Raw genomic sequence first — 21,780 nt, forward strand, 5'->3', positions numbered from 1 at the left:
GCCAAGTAGACAAGTTTAGCCCACAGAACTGAAGGCTTCATTAGGAGAGGGAAGGAACCTAGAATTCCTGGTGGAGGGCAGAAGTCTTTCTTAAAAAATAGAAAAGATCCAGAAACTACTAACTTCAATCCTCACGCTGTCATCTTGGTTTGTGTTTTGTTCTTCTTGAAACTTGTTGTTCACGTTTTAAGAAGAAATCTGCATCTCTTTATGACACAAGAGTGCGTGGGTGTACTCAGGGCACAAAAGAGAGCGACTCTGCTCTCCAGCAGTGCTAATCACAAAGACCAGGAAGCAGAGCTCACTGTGAGGAGGACCCGGACCACATACTGGCTGACTAATAGTGAGATTAGTACTGATGAAGCTCAGAATTTGGAGCAGAGAGAGCGTCTTCTGCCACCTACTGTGCTTCCTTGGGCAAGTTACTGAACCTTCATTTATAGTTGCCCAAAGAAAGGGGAAAACTAAAGAATTAAAAGTATTTTTTAGATGGACTATATCAACTCAGTAAATTCTTATCACTGTAATTATTAGTAAACCAGCATCTCGGTGAATACCTTTTGCTTAGAAAAGGAAGACTTTCCAGCCTTCTCTCCATCTCTCAATGTCTTGCTGATATTTGATACCCATTTTTGTAATTCTTTGGCTTTTTCAACATGCTCTTTCTTTTCTTCTTCCAGTGACTTCTGACAGGTGTGAGTGATTTAAAAAAAAAAAAAAGATATATTCTAGTAAATGACCAAGCTATTAATCACTTCACAGAAAACAAGGATGTAAAAATTTTTTTTTTCATCACACACAGGTTACTGAGATATTTTATTCATTCACTTAACCACATTCAACACATCACGTGGCAGATGTACTTCCAAAAAGTTTAGGGTAGCAAAGCAAACGGTGACAAACACTTTTGAATGATCAATCTAACCTCCCAGCTGGTCTATTAACATGACATAGTCAAAAACTCAACTTTATTCATGAAGCACTCGAAGCTCTTTGAATCGCTGCCTTTGCATTAGCATTACAATCAGAATTCTCTAGACAGAAAAATCTAAGACAATGGCAAGCTGAAAAAATAAAGTCTACAAAAGACAAAAAAAATACACATAACTAAGAAAAACCTTCCCCCTCCTGCAGCAGGTAAACCACTCACAATGCTGCTTTTAATTACAAAGTTGTAACAAGCAATGGGAGATGGTGGTAAACATATTATATGTAAAGTAGATGACAACATACAGAAAAACTAAAAACATGTATTTTTCAAGGCGATCTGAACCACCACAGCTTCATGGACATGGGAACAAATACACATTTCCCCTTGGATTTCATGGTGCTTTTGAAGTGTTCTTTCGGTGAGTGTAATGAATCCTTGAACAAATGGGAACCCTAATAGCAAGGTGGATCCCATCAGGGATGCAGAATTCTGAAGTAAGGATGCTGTAAACTCACTGATGTTTCTCAAGCTTGTCTCATATTTCAGGTAAAATACTTTTATTTTATTGTGGGCAGGAGTTCAAAAAACTAATCTCAAAGCTAAATGGAACCATGATCAAGAGCAGTAAATCTTTTGTTATTTTCAATTTTAAACATATTCTCTCAGGCAGATTGGAGTCTACAATCCAAGTAACCTGACATTTAGTCTAGAGGAGCGATGCAAATTTCTTCCAGATCAGGAGACAGCAACTGTGTTGTGTAAAGGACCAGAGGACAAGTATTTCAGGTTCTGGGAGCCATACAGTCACTGTCAGAACCACTCAACTCTGTCCTTGTGCCCCAAAGCAAGCCAAAGACAGTATGTACACAAGAGTGTGTCTGTGTTCCAACAAAACTTTATTTTTAAAAAAAATTTATAAATGAAAAGTATTCTCTCTCCTGAGCAGTCAGGGTTTCCAGCCCTCAAGAAACTGATGGTGCTTGCAGCGTGTGACACAGTGTGACACACACACAGTGACTAGGGTGTGGATCTTATCATCAAGCGTGGCCACAGCAATGTGAACTAATACAGCATTTCCCGTAAGCCTGCTTATGTGAACATGCCCTGTTACGAAGAATAATAGAGGCTAGAAATTCCTGTCATCAAGGGTTCAGATACTTCTAGGAGTTTAAGTCCTGTGTGGAAATCAAAATCGGCTTTTTCTAAGGCTTCTTTGTATGTCAGCTTTCTTTTCGTCTGGGGACAGAGGATGTTTCTGACATAGGACTTTTGATCTTTGAGCTTCGTAGCAATGGAGACATCTATAATCCCTACTTGCAGAGCTTCTTCAATGGACAAGCGGGACTGAGCCTGGGGCTCTATCAGCCCCCCTGTCAGGTACTGAAATTCTAGACATCGGATTCCCATGTCCTTACTGATGATGTTTGCACCCACAGTTTCCACCACGGACATCACTTTGTTGGTGACAGGGTGGCTGACCCCCGTGACTACTAGCTCACACTGCCGCAGCTGCTGAGCAAAGCCCTCGTCCACCAGGCCTCTGTGCAAGGCCTCGGCCACCCGGTACCTCTTGCCGGTCAGCGGGTCGATGATGCCCCCAGTGCTGACTTGGGCTTCAAGGCATCGGAGGGCGGTGATCCGATCGACCAGGTTCCGACGGGAGGCCTTCAGCACAGAGATCCTCTCCCCGCTGGACGTCAGCCAGTAACCCGCAATAGGACTGTGCACATCCTTCTTGGGGACCAACCGGCTCAGCAAGGAATCGGCAAGTTCTGTGAGTGTGAGCAGGCCTTCCTGATACTTTTTGATGGTGGCTTTGTCGAGGGTTCCCTGCTCTATGGCCTCGCTGATACTGAACTGTAATCCGGTCTTAGCATCAGTCAGCATGCGACAAGGCTGCCCATAGGACTCATAAAACGTGGCTTCCTTCCACTGATACTGCTGCCCTGACAGCTCCAGGTATGTACTTTTCTCGATCAGGGTTCTCTGGAAAGCCTCGTAGGCAGTCAGCTCTGCTCCCGTCCTAGTATCTACAACAGCAATCCTGTGAGTTTTCGCTACGTTGAGATTGGAAATGTTCTTCTCCCCAAATGGAAACAGAAAGCACTGGCTGTCTACATCAAAGACACACATGCGCAGCAATTCCGAGTAATACAGTGCTTGCTTGTTATTGGGATTAGGGAAGACGCGGCTATTGCTGGAGGGCTCGTGTAAAAACTGCAGGATGGCGTTATTTAGCAGTCCTTGCTGCAGGGCAATTTCTGGGGGAACCCGAATGCCCCTCGTGGGGTCGATGATGCCCCCACTGGCGATCTGCACCTCCAATATATGTTTGCCCCTCTGTCTGTCAACCATTCTATTTTCCATGGCCTGAAACACTGACAGCACCTTGGAGGAACATGGATAGCCCAGGGCTGCCTTCTCTGCCTCAAGGAGCCTGATTTTAAATTCAGGGTCAACTATACCTTTAAGGACTGCATCCTCAACAGAGTAAGTCTGCCCTGAAAGGGGGTCAATTATGAAACCTGTGGCCGCCTGAGCTTCTAAAAACGCTAAAGCCATCATCTTGTCAATGATGATTTTCTTAGCAGCTGAGGAAAAGGAAATCTTTTCTTTTGTGGATTCCAGGTAAAGCCCTGCGATGGAAGTGGCTTTTGTCAAAAACTTGCTCAGAGTTTTCTGAACTTCTTCAATGGTCTTAAGACCAAGTCGCAGCTGCTCAATTGTTTTCATGTCCAGAAGCTTAGCCTCAACCAACTGCCTGGCCGTCACGGTGTGCCGGAGCCCTTGGAACTGAAACTCATCATCCCTGACCAAGCAGGCGTGATCGCCATCAAAGTTCTGAAAGGTCTCTGGTTCTGAGTTTTTGTTTAGAAAATCTCTCTTGAGCCCACCCGCTGCCCTGCACCCTTCGAGCATCCATTCTTCACCGCCAGGGACTGGATTCTTCTCTTGCTTTAAAGCTGTGACATCCGCACGCATAGCACACTGCTTGCTCTTAGCTATCTGTAATGGGAATTTACAAGATGTTAAAAGTCATCTAAAGAACGTTCTCACGTTACCCACTCCTAATCCAAATATAATTCCTAGAATAACAAAGATTACATAAGAGAAGAAAACTATTAAGCCCCAGAGGGTTCATGAATAAGGAATGCTATTTTGAGAGTCTGAAGTTTAAACTTTAGATGACTATTAAGTATTAAAATGGTATATCTGAAAAAGATGGGAGCTGAAACCTGTCCACAGAATGTGTTAGAAATTAAAACTAACTGCCTGCTTTTTCTAGTTTTTTTTAGGGTCAAATTTTTCAGAATAGAATCCCTGTTGATACCAACAGGATAGCCATGCCATCTGTGTTTTTCATCTTCAGCACTTAAAAACTAAAGACTATGGTTTGTAATAAAGATTTAGGTAAATCACTAGAAAATGATAGCATGAACCACAAAGAGCCAATCACATTCAATATGGCTAAAAATATATAGCCTAGCAGAGAAAGGAAACAAGAGCAAAAACTTGACAGAGGGTAACCGGTAAGGTCCCAGAACCCAGGGAATACCTCGAAGGGCGCCAGAAGCGTCACCAGGTCTATTTCACACTTGTCATCTTGACACCTGATGGCGGGTCTGGAATTATACAGAGCTTGATCTCTTAGCTTCTCAATTTCTGACAGTCTTGCAATGGGGTTTGTCTCGTCAAAAGTTATCTGTAACTCGGTGCTTGTTTGAGAAAAGTATTCAGAGTAGCACTGCTGGGTTTTCTCTTTCTCAGCTGGAGCCCCTGATGGCCTGCCCTGGACCTCCTTCTGTACATGCTCCGCACCCCAGCGCTGCCATCTTTCCCCCGAGGGCTGTGGTTCCTGAGTCCACCTCTGCAGAGGGGCCCCAGCCACGGGGGAAGTGGAGGGGAGGTCCCTGGGGCCCGGACCCTCTTTCCCTGCCATCTCAGGGTCTGGCTTGATGGCTGTGTTCTTTTTCTGGATTTCACACTGGAGCACCACTAACTGATGCTCGTGTTCCTTTATCTGCTGGTCCATCTTTTGCTTCAGGTTTTCCACCTCCCGCTTCTGGGCCACCAGCTCATCCTCCAGCTTCCGACACTTCTGGTAGTGATGGGCCTGCCCATCCTGCCCTTGGTGCATCTGCTGGCGATACTGCTGAAGCTGCCTCTCAAGTTCTTGGATGTTTGTCTCACAGAGCCTGGCGTTCTCTTGAGCCCTGCTGTTTTCCTGCTGCAGAGACACGAAGTCCAGCTGGATGCCCGAAATATCATGTTCTGTGATATCTTTGGAGTCCATCAATTTTTCCATCTTCTTCCGAAACTCCTCAGCAGAACGCTTGAATTTCTCAGACTCTTCCTGAAACAGAACCATCTTCCTGTGGGTCACCTGCTCCTCTAGGGTCTTTAAGTGCAGTTCATCTTGCACCTTCTTCAGCCTGTTGTTCAGGTCCTGCACCTGTGCCCGCTGCATCTGCACCGTCTGCTCCCCAAGGCGCTTTTCCTCTTTGGATGCGCTCAGCTCCGCGCTCAGACTTCGCACCTCCTTCTCTGTGTTCTGGATGATGCGGTCTTGCTGGTCACACTTCTGCTTGAATTCATTGACTAAATGCTGACTCTTGGCCAGGTCTTCTTCCAGGCATTTGATTCTCCTTTGGAATTCCTGTTCTGTTTTGGTCTGTTTGTGCAAGTGCTCGGTGGTGGTCCGAAGCTGGTCTTTGAAACCATCTGCCTGGAGTTTCAGTGTTTCACATCTTTGCTGGATGGCTTGTTTCTCTAAGACCACGTCTGCCGATTCTGCCTGAATTCTCTGCATTGTTAACTTGGTTTGGTTATTCTGCCTGGTGAGTTCTTCCACCTTGTGCCTGAGCTTGTCCGCACGCTCGTTACTTCTCTCCAATTCCTCTTTCAGCTTTTGGATTTTCTCGTTATTCTCCTTTTCGGCTTGAATATTCTGAAGCAACTGTACCTGACTTTTCTCAAACTGCTCTTTCAGGTTATCTGACGTTCTTTGGCAGGACCATGCTCTTTCCCTAGAGGACACCTTGCTATCCTGTGGAGAAGTAACCTGTGAGTTTAGATGCTGCATGCTCCTCTCGGCGGCAGCCTGTGTCCTGCTGATCCGGTCCCCCTCCCTCTGGAGCTTGCCCTGCTCCTGCTGCAGCGACTCCAGTTCCAGCTCATAGCTGTGCTTCATCCTCGTGAGGTCGGCAGCCTCCTGCCTGACCTCCGCAGCCCTCCCCGAGGTCTGGCTCAGCTGCCTGCCCAGCTCCTGGAGCTGCCGCGTGTACCCCTCCTCGGCCTGGTCCTTCCTTTCCAGTTCCAGCTTCAGGCACCTCAGGGCCCTGTTGGTCTCATCCAGTTTCTCTTTGAGCGAGCGGGCCTTCTCCTCCGAGGAGGTCTTTTCGAGCTGCAGGGCGCCGAGTTCACACTTCAGCTTCCTCACGTCCTGCTCGGCCCTCCTGTTGGCCGTCATCAGGTCGCCCACCTGTTCCTTCAGGTCCTTGGCCTCGGCGCTCGGACAAACTGGGTGCGCACTTTCTCTGCAGGGATGCTGCATCTCTGTTATTGTTCTTCGGGCTTTCGAGTCGATTTTCTGCTTTTCCTCCAGCTGCTTCTCTGCCGCCTGCTTCTGGAACGTGAGGTCTTTCTCCATCCGCTCCATTAGTTCCAGGAGCTCGGCTTCGTGGGCCTTCTTCCTCCTCAGCTCCGCCATGAGCTCACCCCTCTGCCGCTCGAGCTCCTGGAGGCTGCAGTCCTTCCTGGTCAGGCGCTCCTCCAGCGCCCTCTGGGCGGCGCTGTGCTCCGCCAGCTGCTCCCGGAAGCCGCGCAGGTCGCGCTCCACCGCCTGCAGCTCCCGGCGGTACCGCTCGGCCTCGCTCTCCGCGCGCACCTTCTGCAGCGCGATGTCCGCCGCGTCCCTGCGCTGCCTCCTCAGTGCGTCCTCCGCCGCCTCCCGGACTCTCGGGAGCTCCTGCTCCGCCCGGGACTTCTGCCTCTCGAGCTCGGCCAGCACCCTCTCCAGCTCCGTGATCTTCCCCGCGAGTTGGCGGTTCTCCCGCACGGTCGCCTCCTGCCGCTGGAGCAGGTCTGAGTACACCCCTTGCTCTGAAGCCTCCTGACGCCTCTGCATCTACGAGAGACGTTCAGAAGGGTCAGACCCGCGCCGCCCCAGCCCGACTGCAGGCCTCCGGAGCCGCTTTCGCCAAAGGACCGACAACCCGGAGGGAGACCCAAGGCAGCCCGAGCCCCGCCACCGCCACCAGAGAAGGAGCTTCAGGGGAAGCAGTTGGGGGAAACCACAGACCCTGTGTGTCGGCTTTTCTAAGCCAAGGAATCTTTCTTTTTCTTTTTTGCCTCTTAGGAATCATTTTGCTTTTAAAATCTGCTAGCTCAGGATTTTACAGCAAGAAGGAACCTTACAGCCTGACTCTCACCTCAGATGAGGACACTGAGGTCTAGAAAACGTCAGTAATTTTGAAAACCCATGCAAAACAGGTGGATGACAAAGTAGGAACCACAATTCTCACAGCAGTCCTCTTTCACTCTCACACACAACCTAGTCCTGCCAGCTAAGAACAACATACACCATATAGGAACTGAACATTAGAAAATTCAGTCTTCAGTTTCTAGCCCAGAAGAAATTAAAAATGATATCTAAAAGAAAGAAGATATAGAACTTTGGAACTAAGAGCCAGTTGAGGAAACAATACTTAACAGGAGGAAGGAGGAAATTATATAAAAATGTATAATTTTCTAAAATCTAATTCCTCACTAATTTATATTGGCCCGACTATGATACTTACAATAATCAGAATTGCTAATGCAAAGGCAGCCATAGTCCTGGTGGCTTTAGAAAAGACGTGCTTCATATACTCACAGACTGCTGCTGTCATTAATGACATGGCCCATATGAATCCACCTTGACAAGTACCTTCAGATACTCCTCAAACATAGAGATATGTGTTAAATATAAATGCTTATAAAGGTATACTTAGGAACTCAGCTCCAATTAAGAAAATTTGTTCACACTATTGATTACAGAATCGATCTCAGCTGGGAGGAATATACTTGACTATAGAACAATGTGATCACAACTAGTTTACCATCCCATTTAACTTCTCTTTATTAATATCATAAGCTTATTAGTGTTGTATTCTCAGCTAAAAATCATCATAGTTAGAAGTAACTTAAACAGAAGGAGGGAAATTATTCTAAATAGCAGGTCATATTTTCATTGAAAAGCCTTAGTAAATCTTAAGAATTTGATTTGTATTACAGACCACACATCTTATTTTGCATCCTCTCATGATTGCCAATAATTTTGATGAGAATTTTGGTTGTTTCCTTTGCTAACCTAAATATGATTTTTGATAAGAATTCATATGAAAACAAATCTCATCACAGTCTGTAATATTTAGTGCTCTGTTTATTATCAGGGTCAACTCTTAATGACACTGAAGCATTTTATCTGCTTAGACATTAAAAGTATTCCATATATTAATCTTTTGAGTAGACAACTTCTAAAAGGGTCTTTCTCAATTTCTCATCAAATTTCCTTTAAACTTAGCTGTTGTGAAGAAATTTTGAGTCCCTTTCTTTTTTTTCTTGGTCATAGTCTGAGGTTAAAAAAAAATGAAAATTCTCTCAGGAAAAAAAATAAAAGTTAAACTCTCAGTGTCTTGGAATCATTTAAGTGACTGCTAATCTCATGTTGCCTAGATAACTATAATTTTTTTAAGCAAAGATCAGAAAAATTACTAGAGTCATTTAGCTCTATTACTGATTTGCTCTCTTGTGTATCTCAAACTTATTCACATAAAATAACTTGAACTTTTATTTAAATTTTTCCCAAGGAGACATGCTGTCTTTTAATCTCAGCAGTTAATATATTCTGCTGTCAACACAGACTAGAAAAATCTCTTTATCCATTAAATATCCATTACAGATACCCTACTAATATTTCTGTAGCTAATTTGGTATTATCTTTGAAATTAACATGGCTCCCTCTTTGAGTCCATGTTTATTATGGAAAATTCTGCTCTCTGACCAAGACTTCGCATGTGGGTCTTAGAGACTCAGTTTCAGAAACACTTCTTTGTGGAATCTGAAAATTGAGCTATGTATCTTTTATAAGATACTCCATTATTAAGACCCTTAAGTGGTGAATTTTTAATAAAGAATTTAAAAATCTATTTTAAATTATAATAGTCCTTTCACAGACTTCCATAAACTATATTATTTTGACTTTCAATTCAATATAAATCTTTAACATTTCAAAGGATGACAAGCATAATTTAGATATATTTTAGGCTTTTTGAAATGTCTTTTGGGTCTATCAACTTCTGGTACTCTACCCCCTCAGATAAATTGAGCAAAGTGGCTCATATGTGTGCAGTCAGACATACATAGTAATAAATAAAAGCCTTATTTTATTTTACATTTAACTACTAAATATACAATTTAAAAGATCTGCCTACCATTTAAAATTGAATACCTCTTAAAAACTAAAAATGTAAAAAAATTGTGGACCTTTCATAGATGAGAAGTGTATGCCAATTATTTGGATGTAAAAATACTCTGGTTCTCCTTTCTAAGCCCAAAGGAAGTTAGTTATAAAGACTTGCAAATAGCTATGTTAGTGCTAGTAACTCTGAACAGACAGAAATAGTTCATAAAAGTAGTCACACTTTTTTTAAAAACTAAGAAAGCAACATCTATTAGACATTTGCTACCATTTTGGTTCTCTCATTATATGAATGGAGTTATACTAAGTACAATCACCTTCAGAATTTCAACAATGGTCTAATTTAAATGGCCAATGCCCCACAGTTTGTTTATTGTAGCATTCAATTTACTATTTTTGTCTGTTCTGAGGTCAAGAATAGAAACTATATCAAGATAACAGAGCACAGCATAATACCTTCAAAATTAGATACAATAGCCTCTTATGAAAACATACTTTCATGAGTAACTCCCTATTCTGTTTCTGAATATATTATTAAATACACGTAGTCTTTTTAATATATACCATATCTTTTTGACAAAAATAAAAACGAAACACCTCAATTCTTAAAAAGCGTTACCATTTTGCATAAATACCTGCTACTTTAACTTAATGGTGTTTCTGTTTTAAATCCTTGAAGATGTAAATTAATTTAAAAGATATAAAACAAATTTATGTAATATTTCTGCAGACATCATAATAGTAGTAACTATACTTCAAAGAAAACTGGAAAAAATTCTGCTAAACTGCTTACATTCCATAATGTAAACAGAGCCATTTATGACATTAGCCCTCTCATATTAGATACAGTCCTAGAGAGAAAATAAAAATGTTTTTCTTTTGTTCCCCCAAATGGTTGTTTCTTTTTTTGCAATGCTTTTCAATTTGAGAGAATCTCAATAACAAACCAAAAAATCCCAGGCCTCTACTCTTTTTCACTGTAATTTTATAACTAATCACTTATACATCAGATCTCAACCATGTGAGTTTATCACGAAGCCACCTCATGGCTCCTTGCCAGTGACCTGCCCATGGTTAATGGTTACCTCCTCCTCCTCCAGTCTCTTCAGTGAGTCCCCAGCAAATTTAATATATTGTGTCATGAGGGTGACCAGAGCCGTGTATCGGGTCCTTAGGTCCATGAACTACACGTAAAGAAAAAAAAGAAAAAAAATGATAGAAACATAATCTCCATTTGCCCTAAATGAGTTGAACAAGCACCAAGTAATAATTAAAACATTAATTAGGCTTTGGGGCAGGGAAGCTCATGACTCCTACTAACGATAACCACATAGGAGCAAGATCACTGCTGTGTAAACCACAGTAATGACCTTCCTCCTCTAAATGTAATTGTGACAGGCATTTAGTATTCTCAGCAATTCATTCATTCTGAATGAGGATTTTCAAAGAGCTTCTTAAAACTCTTAATAAAATGCATTGTTATAGGTAAAGAGCAGCTACTCGGAATGATGGACTGCTCTGGACTTGGATTGTGATCAAGGTTGTACAACATTTCAAAGGTACTGAATGTCACTAAATTCTACACGTAAAAATGATTAAGATGGTGAATTTTCTACTATGTATATTTCACCATAATATAAATATATAGATGTAAAATACAAATATAGATGTAAAACTGCTAGAGTGCTGCTTCTCTGATTTGCATGCTCCCTGTCTCTAGACGGTTACCACCTCCTGAATGACGAGATCTGCTGAGCTCTGCATTCTCCGTCGTTTCACTGGAGACTTTTGCTGTGAATCCACCATAGCCCGGTAGGTCATCGTTTGTAATTCGTAGTCCTGCATGAAGAAATCGGTAAGATTAATCATGGCAAAGCACTAATGCTTCATTCTATAGTGATCTTTCATGCAGAGAAAGGGAATCCAGTTTCACTGAATGACTTTAAATAAAAATATTGCAAAAACACATTTTCAGGAATCAATCCAATCCTGAGATGTTTCCAAGGTAGTAATTAAAATCAGAAACATTTAGGGTGGTCAGCAAAGTTCCTAAGTCCCTTTAGGAGCTCATGGACACATTTAGGAGCAGCATGCCAGTTATTTTCGGTCTCCCCTCCTTCTAGATAAAAAACGGGACTGCAGATCCAAATGGCCAGAGCCGAGATGTGGCGGGCGACTCAGAGCACATGGGAACCATCCCTAAGGGAGATGTTCTTCCATGGAATGTCACAGCAATATTTGCATGGATACTCCAGCAATATTTCCAGGGACACTCCATCAATACTTCCATGGAATACGGCAGCAATCCTCACATGGAACCCTAACCCAGACTAATGGTGGGTGTTCCAGCAATACTTGAAGGGGTAAGGGAAGGAAGGGGTAAGTGAAGCAGAAAGAGGGAGATGACAGCTGCATTTTCTCCTGGTGTACATGGGGGTGTGGGCAAGCTGTGCATGTGTGTGACACGGAGAGAGAAGTAAAGAACCAGGGGTTGTCACATGACTCAGGTTTCCATGAAGAATTAACAGTAAGTGACAGTGAATATTCTCTGTTTCACTTTTCAACACAGACTGAATGACCCATGAAGGCTTCAAAAGAGCACTGTGGAAACACCCCCCTGAACACCTGAACGTGAAATCTGATGCAAGGAACTAGCCTTCTCACCTTCACCGCAGTGGAGTACTGTTCTGCGTACTTCTGACACTCGTCCATTTTGCTCTGTTTCATTTCTATTTCAGAAACCAGCATCTATAAATGCACACAGGTTAGCAGAAAAGCAACAAGGAATTCTATGCTGTCCAACAGCTTGAGATCTCAGGCACTAAGAAATACCTACATCACTTAAGACTACAGCTCTCTACCCTATTTTACTTTTAAGCACAGCCTTTATCAATCAATCAATTTATCTGGCTGCACTGCTTGGCTTGTGGGATCTTAGTTCCCATACCAGGGATTGAACCCATGTCCTCGGCAATGAAAGCAGAGATTCCTAACCACTGCACTGCCAGAGAATTCCCTCTACCCCACTGCACTTAATGTCATCTGCCTTATGGGTGAAGTTCAAACATTCAAGTTCAAGCCACAACGTGACACCCCCTCATGGGGTTGACAAAGCAGAAATTATTAAACTCCGTGGGAATTACCCACAAGTAGGCCTGAAACCCTTTGCTCCTTAATCCTAATCTTGACCTAAAGAGAGCTAGAAATTACTCGCCCCTCAAGATGGAACAAAAATCTCAAAGCATTTAACTCTGTAAAATGTGGCTGTTTAATTTTCTACAACTGATCATTTTTTAAAATGTAGGGTCCTAATCTAACCTCAATGATCATTAGACACTTGAACTGTCCCAACATGAAACTTTCTTATTCCTTATGATTTCAAAATTGACCTCCAATAAATCAAATAAGTAATGTATATAGGTCTGAGAGCAGATTTTTAACATTTACGATTTATTCCTGTCTTCCTTGAAATAGTTGCTGACCTACTGTCTTAACAAGAGAAAGGAAGTTCAAGGTCATGAGTGACTAAATGCAGACACAACCATGAGGAGCTATGTTTGCACACCTTCTGTTGATTCAACTGTGTCGCCAGAGTTTTACTATTTTCAGGCTGATTTTCTTGAATCTTCCTCTGAGTAGTTTCAACTTGCTGGATCCAATCATCCAGCAGGTGATATGTGTCTCTGTAGTACTTCAGTGACTTGCCAATGCCTTCCAAGTCCCGTAACCTAAGAGGATGACAACAGAATTGCCAGTTTTCAAGAGCAACCAATAGGGAGTTGGAACATGTAGAAAAGAAAGAAGGGACAAACTAACTGCCCTAAGTGCAACCACAGGGGAGTGTCCAGAATTCAAGGCGGAAGCACCCTAGGCCAGTTTCCCAGGGCCCCTGCACTGCTGTGGGTTGAATACAAATTACTTTTCTCCAGGACTTGTGCAGTGTATTAGTACTGATTGTTCTAGGGGCAAATCCAAGAGACTAAAGCTAAAAAGCAGGAAAACTGGAAACTTAACTACACTAATCATCAATCAGCAAGTCTTGAAGACCCAAAGCTTGTAGCAATGACAGTTTCACTTCTGAAATCATGACCTGGTTGCAATGAATGGTTCAACATGAACTCAGAGGATAGGTTTCAGGAGCTGTAATTGAACATCCAGTTTCTATGACTATAAAACCACTACATTAAACCTACAGATCATGTATTTTAGAGATTAGCTACTATGTATTTAAAAATAACGTATTTGTCACACATGGCACTACATTATAGAAGCATTTTAGCTACATTAATAAAAACATAAAAAATGAATGAGAAAGAACACTATTCCATTTCGTCCCCAAAACTATCCCATTTCCTTTCACTTCTTAATTTCAGTCACTGGGCAAATGATCTTGACTTTCTTTTATCTTTGGCTAAAATGAACATCAGGCCATTTCAGTTTCTTTCACCCTTCTTGCCCACTATGGATACTGCATCCCACCCTAGGAAATGCATGATTCACGCTCCTATTACTAAGTCATGGTTATCTGGATATTATCAGGTTGCAACAACTAGAGAACTGCATTGTTTTTTCCTTCAGAAAATTCAAGTAGATTAACCTAAAAGTACTCATTTGGAAGTTAAGTATCTTGCTCAAGGCGATCCTATAAAAAAGGTAACTGTTCTATGGAAAGAATTACATATGGAGTCTAATACATTTAGACTTTACCCAGAATATAGAGATTAAATCTGAGCTAAAACTGAATGAAAAGGCTACTAACCTATTGTCAATCTGAACATGAACATTCTGCCATCTCTCAACCAACTGATCTGCTTTTTCTTTGTGCCAATCAAAGTCAAGGTCACGCTCTTTGTAGGTTTTAAACATCTCATCACTGATGGTCTTTGCTCTCTGCAGCTCATCCTCCAGCTCATGGAAGACCTCTCTCTTTTCATCCACTTCAGATCTCCATTGCTTAAACGGAACAATTTACAGTTATAAAAATGTGTAAGGTGCTCACCAGGTAAACACTTCATTTGCCTAATTTAAAACTCATTTACAAATGACTGACATAAAATCAGACAATGGAAAGAATATATTTCATATACAAAATATTACATTAGGTTGAACCTTATAAAATTGTCATATTTGGCTGTACTCTGACCTAAGAAAAATAAAAATATTATATATAAAGTTCAGCCTAATAGATTTTGCACATCAATAAAATAAAATATATTTCATAAGTAAGTCTGCCAACTCAGTAAGTCTTTTTCATTGTTTATTTTTTATATATCTACTGATCCCATTGTTTAAAAATGAATGTGTGCATTAAAAATCACTGAAACAACTTTTCACAACTGTTTTACAATATCTTTCCTCAGGGCTTCATAAGTGGAAGGACAGAAACATACAAGTACAACTATCAGTCCTTTTCCTTCTTAGATTAACTAGTCTATTCACCTCTTTAATTTCTTTAAATAACTGCCTCTTTCTGCAAGGCCATCTAATTACAAACAATTTACTTTTAAGTTTCAACTCCTTTTGCTGCCAACATGAACAGAGTATAAAAATCTACTGTCAAAAAGATAAAAACTTCAAATGAAAAGAACTCATCTTAAACTAAAAATGAATCAACATACTTATTTATAGTAAGTCACAGTATTACAGAGAAAAGATATGGAATGAAAGAGAGGTATTCAAGTTCAGATATTTAATGCTTGATGTCTGAAGACCTGAGCCAAGTTCTAGAGAAATACTGTTAGAGCACAGTCTTAAAAAACTGCCAGCAGTGAGACGCATACCTTTAAAGTACTTATTAGATTCTCAATGTTATTCTTGTCAGCTATAACTGCTTCCTCTTCACACAATTTAGTTTCGTAGAGTTTTACAAGGGCTTCTGCAGCTTGAGTGTTTTTTAACACCAAGTTGACCGTTTTCAACCTGAAAAAGATAATTAAACAACACCCCTTCTGTTAAGTGTTTCTTTTCCCTCAATACAGGCTTGACGCACCATGAGGCTGGGTGACGCAATGCTCCCCACGCCGGCATGATGACGGTTTATACTACAACATTCACACCCCGCTAGGTCAGTCAGGAAGAGAAAGACAGATGCCACATGATTAGCACCTATATGTGAAACCTAAAATATGACAGCAAGGACCGTATCTGTGAAACGGAAGCTGACTCACAGGCACAGAGAACAGACCTGTGGAGGCAGAGGGGGCACCCGGAGAAGGGTGGAGTGGGGTTCAGGGGTCAGCGGATGCAAGCTATCACTACAGGCTGGATGGACAACAAGGTCCTTTTGTATAGCACAGGGCACAGTATTCAATACCCTGTAATAAACTATAATGGAAAAGGATACAGAAAATATATCTACGTATAACAATCACTTTGCTATATAGCAGAAATTAACACAACCTTATAAATCAACCATATTTCAATATAAATTTTTTTAAAAGATTAACATCCCACTAACTATCTAACAGAATCCACACCATGCCCCCAAGTTGCCTTCAGCAGAAGATTCCAACAGAAGAGGGGCTTCTTTCAAACCTAGTTTAGACCAAGACTGGAAGGTAAGTTCAATAGACGGTAACAGCTGAGCTACCAAAACTACAGGGAACATGTGGGAAGGTCATTAATGCTTTCGTCTCTGAAGCTCATTCCCTTTCAGCATGAAGAAGCATCATAAATCCACAGAAATATTTAGCGTATTTGTTACTAAGAAAAAAAATTAGAGGGATTTTGCTGATGGTACAGAGGGTAAGAACCCACCTGCCATTGCAGGGGATATGGGCTTGATCCCTGGTCCAGGAAGATGTGGAGCCACTAAGCCCCTGAGCCACAACTAGCGATGCCCACGCGCCTAGAATCTGTGCTCCCCAACAAGAGAAGCCACCGCAGCAAGAAACCCACACACCACAACAAAGAGTAGCCTCCACTGGCTGAACTAGAGAAGGCCCACATGCAGAAAGCAAATCCACACGTGTGCGCAAAGTTGCTTCAGTTGTGTCTGACTCTTTACGACCCGATGGACAGTAGCCAATCAGGCCTTCTGTCATTGGGATTCTCCAGGCAAGAACACTGGAGTGGGTTGCCATGCCCTCCTCCAGGGATGGGCCCAACCCAGGAATCGAACCCACATCTCTTTTGTCTCCTGCATTGGCAGGCGGGTTCTTTACCGCTAGCACCAACTGGCGCAGCTAAAAATAAAAATAAATGAAGAAAAGAAAATAATTTTTTATATTCTTAAAAATTAACATTTTTAGCTAAACAGCATCTGTATATAAATGGCAGCTGTATGAAGTCAGTTTAGATGATTTCTATCAAGGCAGTGGTTCCATACTTCTCTATGTAGGTGGACGACATGGAATAGACATGGTTCATGCTCTGGACAACCACGCTGAGCTCAGACCGCAAGGCGGGTGTGGAGGCAGACGCAGGCGCTTGACTGAAAAAGTCTTCACATTTACTTGTGATCGCGGCCAAATCATCTTTAAGTCGCTCCAGTTCTTTCTTTAGTTTCTACAAAACAAAGAACAAACATAAGGATTAGACAGGGCCTCTTTCTTCAAACACTTTAAAAACACACATTTCCCATTATTCCTCTTGAGGTAAATACATATTCTTTTTTTAAATTGCAGCATAGTTGATTTACAATGTCATGCTCATTTATGCTGTACATCAAAGTGATTCAGTTACACACATATATACATTTTTTTCATATTCTTTTCCATTATGGTTTATCACAGGATGTTGAAGACAGTTCCCTGTGCTGTACAGCAGGCCCCTGCTCTTTATCCACTGTATACATCCTACAGTTTGCATTTGCTAATCCAGAACTCCCACTGCATCCCCCGCCGGGCAACCACAAGTCCATTTTCTGTGTCTGTGAGTCTGTATCTGTTTCGTAGATAAGCTCATTTGTGTCCTATTTTGGATTCCATACATAAGCAATATCATATGGTGTCTGCCTTTCTCTTTCTGACTTACTTCACCTAGTATGACCATCTCTAGCTGCAAAACATTTACGTATTTTTATTTTTTCTTTACCAAAGAAACGAAGCCGAGGCAGTCCACTTTTACCGTCAGTCTTTCCCTCACTGCACAGCCCTCGGGCCGAAACACCTAGTTCAGGGCTTGTCGTCACCAAGTGCCCGACAGAGAGGCCCTGCAGCCTCCCTGTAAACGGCGAGGACGCAGTGCTCCGCGTTCACCGGGTGAGAGGCAGAGCTGAACCACAGATCCCCATCTGCCATCAGCCATGAGTGCAGTCAGAGCTCACAAGGTGGCCCCGGCAGAGAGCGCGTGAGCGGTCGCAGGGTCAGCGGTGAAGGTCGCCGAGACCCCACGTGTGCTGACCTCGGCCCACGCGTTCGCAGCCTCACCTCCTGCTCCGAGATCCTGAACACGCTCTCATGCACGTCGTCTCTCTCCAGCGGGGTGCGGATCTGTCTGATGAGACGGTCCTCACAGCTCTCCAGCCGAAGCCTGAGGTTCCGAACTTCAGAGATGTAGAGATTGTAAGCCGATTCCTCTTGCTCCTCTGTGAGAGTAAACATAATGTTTAGAAAATACCTCATTTTCTGTCGTTTGGATGTTCTTGTTCATGATTTAATAAAGCAAGTTTACCATTACTGAGACATAGCTAGTCAGACTAATGTTACCAGTTATCACCACAAACCCACACCAAGGATATAAACCTTGAAACTGTGGACCTTACAATTTACAAAGAGTTAATACAACTTCCCTAATGCCACTTAAAGTACCAACATCTGCCTTAAGACGTCTGAGGAAAGTAATACATTGGTTTGTTTTGTTTTCACAAAAATGTGAAATATATTAGTAGCAGATTAGTTATAAGAACAATGTTCAAAAAAATTTGAGTATTACTACTAAAGTTCTTTTGGTCTCTAAGTTTTATGGATGTCAAGAATTTGGAATAAAATTTATATTTTACAAACATTAACAAGACAAAATCTTTTCCTTCAACCCCTATATAAAATCCAGGTTTGGTTATAGGAAACCTCTGCCCTTTGCTTTCAATTTTGCTGTGAATCTAAAACTTCTCTTAAAAAATATTCTTTAAAAAATCCAAGTTTAACATATGAAAAAGTAATTGAAACCTGTCTGAAACTAAAATATTATTCTGAACATTACACTGCAAACTAGTGAAAATGGTTAAAAGTAGATGCATTAAGAATTCACTGTCATACAACTTGGTTGGCAGCTTTTTACTACTTAATCATTTGGAAAAAAAATGAATTCCTTTTTGAATCTTCCTACCTCAAACATCCATCTAATGCTTCAGTAACTGTCTCTACCTACTACAGGTTGAGTGACATAATACACCTAAGACTGAGAGTCCCAGTGATAACAGAAAAGAGCCTGGACTAAACACCCAGGGAGAAAAAAAGGCAGGGATCCCCACGCTTTACCTCTTTCTGCAGATTTAAGAAGTTCTTGATAATACTGCTTGCACACATTAACCTCCTTTTCCAGTTGTGTTATATCTGAGCCTGAAAATATTTGGGATTCCTGGCTATCTTCAAGAAAATCTTCAAAACGGGATTGCAGATTACTCAGAACTTGCTGATGTTCACCAGGCAACATGGTCTTTATCTAAAGAAGACCAAAGGTCCATTATAATATTAAGGGTGAAATTTCAGTAGGACTGATCTCAAGTGGGTCTCATGGGACATGAGTTTATATTAAATAGTCTTAAATAGAAAATCATTGGAAATTGATTTTTTCTTCATTCACAACTTTAGGTTTTAAAAGACAAGGGAAAACAAGACTACAGAACTTCATAAGTGAATCAAACCACCCATGTCTATATGCCCAAACACTAATGAAAACTTCATTCTCCTGAATGAAGTATGGGCTTTCCAGATCCCCAATTCTTAGAAAGTACCTCATATAAAACAGGCATGTAACAGAGATTCAGTGAATAAATAAATGACTTTTATCATGGATCTGCTGGACCTCATCCTACTCAAGGGAAAATACAAAGGCCACTCCTCATCACAAGAGCCTGCACCTTGGGACAGGCTGGGTGGACGTGCAGATCTGCACTTACTGAAGCCACATTGCTCGCTCGAATTCTGTCGATCTCATTGATGAGATAGTGCCAGGAGACCACACTCTTCATGTTTATGTGAGACTCGTGCCAAAGGGTCAGGACATTCTGATACTGCTGCTCAATTCTGAAACACATGGAAGAAAACTCAGATTCAGCCCTCCCACTCCCCACCAACACGTGCGACGGTTTCTGTCTGTGTTTGAGACATATCCCAGGTTTACTAGCTCTAGGTCCTTCTGATCCAGTGCCGTCATTGTTCAGTAGCTAAGTCTTATCTGACTCTTTGCAACCTCATGGACTGCAGCATGCTAGGCTTTCCTGTCCTTCACTATCTCTGGGAGTTTTCTCAAACCCATATTCTATTAGCCTTGCCAAAGCATTGATTGTTTCTTTAACCTTCAGAGACCCCCAAAGCCAGCCCTATATCTGGAGCTAATGCACACAAACCTGTTTGCAAAGTCAACCGCCTCTTTGTTTGGAGGAGGGACGGTGAAGCACACAGAAGGGACCATGGCCTCATTCCCAGTGGGGCTGATGACCTTCCACTTAGCACGATGAGAGTTGTTTGCCAAAACGCATTCATCGTCTTTGAAAATGGTTATCTGGTTTTAAAAGAAGAACAGAACAACCAGATGTGGTCACTGTGGTATGCGTCTCTTTCCACACACAATCTTGGGTATTTTTTTGTCTTTTTAAAGTGGAAAACTTTACCACTAGTGAGCAACATGACCTTGTTTTTTAAATATATGAATAATGCCAGACATATATGAATATGAATATATGAATAATGTCTATTTCTAGGAGTTGAAGTACCTCAATTTGTCTGTAGTCACAGATGGCTTTGATCGGAAGAGAAGTTTTGAGTGGACAGTCAGGATTTCTGGGCTTCAACTGAACTATTGTTTTTGCTCTCCCCATCAGGCTCGCCACTGTACTTTTATACTGCAGAAGCTCTTCTTTCTCTTCCTGAGGAATAAATCAGAAGGGTTTTAGAAGCACACAGCTTGTAGTACTCTCTGTTCTTTTAGGGCTGTGCACAAATGCAGCTTCCCCAGAAGAGTCCTCCGTCTGAACCGTCAGCCCCTCGCCACCCGCTCTTCCCCGGTGTTGTCTGGTTGCTTTCTTTCCTCCTTCACATTTACCACGATCTAACAGACTACATGTATTGTACTGTACTAATTTATCATGTTTATTGCATCCTACCCCTGGCAGGGTTCTTGTCTGCTGTGTTCAGTCCCAGCACTAAAAATAGTGTCTAGGATATAGAAATACTGACAAGTCTTTATGGAATAAATGACTAAACACACATACTCACACACAGAACACTGTAAGAGCATTTTAAAATACTAAGGCAATCACATCAAACAATACCCCTGCTGTGTTGCCAAAAAGAAAAGAAATGCTAAAACTGAATGTTTAAATGCTTGAGTGAGGCGGAAACACCTAGAGTACCAATAAAATGCGAAGCTCCACACACAGAAATACAACAAGGCACGCATCTAGCCCCACTCTGCATCACTGACGAAGCCCCGGGGTCTTCCTGCCCGTACCATTGACTCCTGAACGAGGTCCTCCAGTTTGTGGATGCTGCTGGACCTGTCACAGCTGTACTTCCGCTGGATGGCATCTTTTAGATTCCTCAAGTAATCTGCGGCTTCTTTGGCATCATTGAAGAACTAGCGAAAGATGAAAACTGGCAGTTAAAGTGTATGAAACGCCAGCAAAGCCCCCAGCTGTCAGGTGTGAGTACCATGGGAACAGAAGGAGACCTCAAGACTTCCTTCTCCAGAGCCCTTCCCTTAACCAAACACCAGCTCTTGAACTTGGATGATGATGAGTGAATGCTAAGTGTCCAGAGAACAAACCTGTGGTTGCCCAGGGGGAGGAGAGGTGAGAGAAGGACTAGGACTCGGGGGTTAGCGGATGCAAACTATCATACACAGGGAGGGTGAACACCACGGTCCTACTGGTATTAGCAGAGGGAACCGTATTCAGTATCCTGTGATAAACCGCCATGGAAAAGAATATGAAAAATAATACATCTATATAACAAAGTTTATGTCTATATTGTGGTCATGGCCCTGTATTACTTTGATTGAACATCTATTTCACTTTAGAACGTCTACAAACACTTAAACAGTTGTTAAATGAAAGTGAAAGTCACTCGGTCATGTCTGACTCTTCGCGACCCCATGTTCTATAGCCTGGCAGGCTCTTCTATCCATGGAATTCTCCAGGCTAGAATACTGAAGTGGGTAGCCTTTCCCTTCTCCAAAGGATCTTCCCAAAACAAGGACTGAACCTAGGTTTCCTGCATTGCAGGTG

General features: G+C 42.1%; 1 protein-coding gene across 22 annotated transcripts in view; it reads right to left on the minus strand.

The window, feature by feature from the left end:
• DST (dystonin) overlaps nucleotides 1-21,780 on the minus strand; it is a 530,351-nt gene that overhangs the window by 166,042 nt on the left and 342,529 nt on the right. For 21 of the 22 annotated variants that reach the window (XM_018038670.1, XM_018038677.1, XM_018038675.1 and 18 more), the window contains 14 exons: nucleotides 21,006-21,131; nucleotides 20,269-20,421; nucleotides 19,903-20,057; nucleotides 19,453-19,579; nucleotides 18,812-18,995; nucleotides 17,762-17,919; nucleotides 16,720-16,898; nucleotides 15,173-15,311; nucleotides 14,152-14,345; nucleotides 12,958-13,120; nucleotides 12,057-12,140; nucleotides 11,124-11,231; nucleotides 10,478-10,576; nucleotides 558-686 (listed from right to left, as the gene is read on the minus strand). In XM_018038670.1, coding sequence (XP_017894159.1) covers nucleotides 558-686; nucleotides 10,478-10,576; nucleotides 11,124-11,231; nucleotides 12,057-12,140; nucleotides 12,958-13,120; nucleotides 14,152-14,345; nucleotides 15,173-15,311; nucleotides 16,720-16,898; nucleotides 17,762-17,919; nucleotides 18,812-18,995; nucleotides 19,453-19,579; nucleotides 19,903-20,057; nucleotides 20,269-20,421; nucleotides 21,006-21,131 — 1,998 coding nt within the window. Of the gene's footprint in view, nucleotides 1-557; nucleotides 687-1,806; nucleotides 3,938-4,487; nucleotides 7,059-10,477; nucleotides 10,577-11,123; nucleotides 11,232-12,056; nucleotides 12,141-12,957; nucleotides 13,121-14,151; nucleotides 14,346-15,172; nucleotides 15,312-16,719; nucleotides 16,899-17,761; nucleotides 17,920-18,811; nucleotides 18,996-19,452; nucleotides 19,580-19,902; nucleotides 20,058-20,268; nucleotides 20,422-21,005; nucleotides 21,132-21,780 lie in introns of those variants that run through there. The other variant, XM_018038688.1, reaches the window with a different exon arrangement.

The sequence above is a fragment of the Capra hircus genome, chromosome 23 (genome assembly GCF_001704415.2).
Source record: "Capra hircus breed San Clemente chromosome 23, ASM170441v1, whole genome shotgun sequence".
NCBI classification, from domain to species: Eukaryota; Metazoa; Chordata; class Mammalia; order Artiodactyla; family Bovidae; genus Capra; species Capra hircus.